Raw genomic sequence first — 4,258 nt, forward strand, 5'->3', positions numbered from 1 at the left:
GGTTGTTCTTCCTGTATTCTGAACTTCTGGGCTAATAACCACTTATCAGAGAGTGCATACCATGTGTGATCAAGATACTAAATCATGATGTCATAGCCTCATGCACTGATGTCATAGTCTCATACATTCATGTTCTAGCCTGATTCTCACTGAAAACAGATTTTTCTTAAGCACTTAACTGACTCAAGCAACTTGCACTGTGTAGAAACTCATGGCATAGAAGATGTCTTAAAATATTGAACAAACCCAAATAATATCCTTTAACCTGCCAAACAGAAACGATAATTTCCATAGACTTAATCTATTTCAGCGTGGAATTAGTTTCACATAGGCTCCAAATATTTTTCTGGGTCAGGATTTTGACACTGCTAACCATCTATTTCCTAATAAAGTGTCTAACACCTGAGTCTTTTTTGGAATGAAGGTTTGTAGGTTGATGTGTCCCAGTGATTTTTATTTATAGGGTGAATGAACCAAGTGAACAGAATCAGATATTTTATTTTAACGAGTCAAACAATATGTCTCTCCCTGTTGGTTTTTCTAAGTGCTTGTTGAGAGACTATGTGAACAAAACGAAACTAACAGTGTGTGTAAACTGTGTTTATATGAATGCCATTTCCAGAACACCCAGAGCAGTGGACAAAGACCATAAAACAGGGAGGACATTCACACATATGCTTTGAGCACACTCATCCGCTGTGACTGATGTTGGTGCTTCCTGGGTGAGGACATGCCGGAGTCAAGGAAGACAGTCCTTACCTTCGCAGGTCTCTGTCTCCGTCCGGAACACATAGCCAGGGGGACATGTGCAGCTGTAACTGCCAGGGGTATTTCTGCATAGGCCATTGTCACAGAGCAGCCTGTTTACCAAGCACTCGTCAATGTCTGCAAGCAGCCAGTGGGAGACAGGAGATGGAAATGGTTAAAGGCACAATACATAGACCACTTACGCTTCGCTTTTCTTTGTTTTGTCCCTGACTCTAACCCTCCGGTCTGGCTCAGTATCTTTATACCACACTAGAGCAAACACACCCAGTGCTATTCAAATGCTATGTTCTTATGCTGTGAATGCTTTAAAAATCTCCTGAAGTCCTTGGAAAAATGCACAGGACTTAGCAAGGGCTCGTTACTTCTTTCTTCTACAGTAATCCTTCCTTCCTTCCTTCCTTCCTTCCTTCCTTCCTTCCTTCCTTCCTTCCTTCCTTCTTTCCTTCCTCCCTCCCTCCTCCCTTCCTTCCTTGGTTTTGTTTTATTGGAAACAGACCTCACTATGTCTCTCAGGCTGGCATCTAATTCACTTCCTGTGTGAGGATACTGCAGGCAAATGTTACATTGCCTTCTTATCAGCAAGTATGATTACCAAGAGGAAGAACTAGTAACTATACTTGGGAGATAAAGGGTTCCTTTTGCTTAAAGTTGCTAACTTTACTCTTGCAAACAATTGTGCTTTGTCAAACGATACAGTGTCATCCTGATAATACTGAAAACGGAGATCAGAAAATGACTTCATATATCATTACCATAGGCAGTATTACCTTTCTGTTTTGCTAGAGTTTTCTCGACTTTTGCGCTTTGCTCTGAGTCTGACTTTTCATATGTACTTTTAAATTAGAATTGCACAAACCCAGTCAGTTTTCTACGAGGAGTATGGCCTCTAGTAGGTCAACCCTGCTCTGGCAGATGGTCGCACACCTGTGCATATATGTGAAGCACAAAGTGGACTCATCAGTTTATTTGTTTATTTATTTTTAAGGCAGCCAGGAAGTTGGAAGGAGGGAGAGAGTAAGAGGTGAGGGTGGGAGAGACTGGGGGAGGGGCAAAAGATGTGGTCATGATCAAAATGCACTGTACACACATATGAAATTCTCAAAAAAATTAAATAAATATTAAAAGATAAAAGCAATCCCAAAGGAGGTCACATCCTGTGCTACTGAGCTTTAGGACTCTGTTGTATGTTTAGCAAGAAATATAGTTCAATTCCTTGAGAAATGGGTAAGAAAAGAATGAGTCAACCATTTAATAAGACTCACATGCTTTTATTTTATTTTTTTATTTCATGTGTATGGGTGTTTTGCCTGCATGTATGTGCACCACGTGCATACAGTCCCTATGGAGGTCAGCAGAGGGCATCACATGTGGACCACCATGTGCATGCTGGGACCTGAACCCTGGTCCTCTGGAAGAGCAGCCAGTGCTCTTAATTGCTGAGCCATCTCTCCAGGCCCTTCATCATTTAGACATTTTAACAAAAAAAAAAAACCACACACAGTGTAAAGTGTTATAGTCATGTCACCTGTGCTCAGAGCAGGAATGTTCACAGAATTCCCCTGGTTTTAAAAGGGTTCCACTCACATACTCACCTAACTTAGAAGCGAATTTGGAAGTGCCTTTGCTTCTGCTGAATAAAAGATGGTTTAGCTTGTATTTATTTATTTATTGAGACAGGACTTCCAGCCCAGGCTTGCCTGGGACTACGATAGCCATGGAGATTGAATTCCTGAGCCTCCTGCGTCTCAAGTTCTGGGAGTATCGGTGTGTGCTACCACCCTTTGGTTTAATGTGGCACCAAGGATTGAACCCAAGGCTTGCTGAGTGCTAGACAATGTTCTCTAGCACATTCGCATGCTTTTTAGAACGGTTTGATAATCTTTGGCAGGTATCTTTTCCTACCGATGCTCAATCTATTGTTTTTAAAAAAGCATTACGGATAATTTGTAAGCACTCCATATAATGATAGATCTAATAATTCTCACTTTATGAAAATGGACTCAATTGTTCTGTGGAACAATTTTGATTCTGTAAACCAATAGAGCACTGTGAAAGTATTTATCTTTTCCCCTTTTCTTCTGCTGATTACACATTACACAGAGGGTTTTTTCCATATTATTTTATAAGTTGAAATAATTAATAATTAATAATTTTATGTGTTGAAATGCTGTCACATTTCGGCACATGGCAACAATTAGTGGTTTCTGGATAACGCCAAAGTCCCTCCAACCTGGACCATCACCCTTTCCCGACTTTACTATCACCAAGAGTGTTAGTTTTCCAAGTCCATGTCTCATTGGGAACATTTAGGATTAAAATAAATTCAGAGAAGCAGTAGGCAAATGATTCACTCATATTCACTTATTTGGGAACAGATTATCTTAAGTAATAGTACTCCAACTAGTGTGACGCTATGCTGCGGAACTCAGTTCTAATGCTTCTGCATCAATGTATGGTGCAAAGGCAATGTGTGTGGGGGGGAAGTTATGGGAAGCTAGTTTTCATCACTGATTGTTCTTTCTTCTCCTATCCATGGGGTTAGACAACATGGAGGGCTCTTGAGCGTAAATCTCCAGTAACTTACCAATGCAATTTCTTCCCGAGGCATCTGGCTCGTAGCCGCTGTTGCAATTACAGCGGTAGCTGCCTCGCAAGTTTTCACAGATCCCATTGGCACATATGTCAGGGTCCAAAGCACACTCGTTGATATCTGTGTGAAATATAGCATGGTCAATACTCACAGACATGATAAAAAAAGGATCTAATAAGGAACTTCCAACACGTGAAATATCTAAGTTGGAAAACTTCAATATGCCTTTTAGGAAAAAAAAAAAAAGGAAAAGAAAAGAAGAAAATAACCTGGAAGGATACAAGACGCTCCAGTGGTAAGTCAGAAAAAAAAGGAAAGGCATTGGCAGCAGCCAAATAATTAAGTCATGCAGTATGTCTATATTTTTGACAAAATTAATAAAGGAAATTTACAGGCCATTGGCTCAAAATCCAAAGGAAAACTCAATTTAATAAGTATCACAGCCGTCTAATTAAAACATAGAAATTTATGAGGAAGGCCTGTATGATTTTATGGTCACAAGATGTTCCTGCTTTGTTCTCATATTTAGCAATTACCTAAGTAATAGGATACACAGTGTTTCTCATTGTTGATGAGTTAGAATGAATCCAGAAGACACTAAAACATGACTGCTGACAATCCAGCGATTTACAACAAACCTTAGGCACATGACTGCAGTGTTGCCCAGGGACAATGTCATTAAAGATACAGAGAAACAAACACATAACTCCCAACAGGCGATGGGCTCCAGTTGGAGGCCATTAACAGAGAATCCTCCTCCTCCTTTTCCTCCTCCTCTTCCTCCTTTTCCTCCTCCTCCTTTTCTTCCTCTTCCTCCTCCTCCTCCTCTTCCTCCTCCTCTTCCTCCTTTTCCTCCTCCTCCTTCTCCTCCTCTTCCTCTTCCTCCTCCTCCTCTTCCTC

General features: G+C 40.7%; 1 protein-coding gene across 1 annotated transcript in view; it reads right to left on the reverse strand.

The window, feature by feature from the left end:
- The window catches only part of Fbn2 (fibrillin 2), a 211,239-nt gene that overhangs the window by 81,159 nt on the left and 125,822 nt on the right, over nt 1–4,258 (reverse strand). The window contains exons 18-19 of the mRNA XM_031365738.1: nt 3,353–3,478; nt 760–885 (exon numbers count right to left, since the gene is read on the reverse strand). Of these exons, the coding sequence (XP_031221598.1) occupies nt 760–885; nt 3,353–3,478 (252 nt within the window). The remainder of the gene's footprint in view (nt 1–759; nt 886–3,352; nt 3,479–4,258) is intronic.

This window comes from Mastomys coucha, unplaced genomic scaffold, assembly GCF_008632895.1.
Source record: "Mastomys coucha isolate ucsf_1 unplaced genomic scaffold, UCSF_Mcou_1 pScaffold13, whole genome shotgun sequence".
In the NCBI taxonomy this organism is placed as follows: domain Eukaryota; kingdom Metazoa; phylum Chordata; class Mammalia; order Rodentia; family Muridae; genus Mastomys; species Mastomys coucha.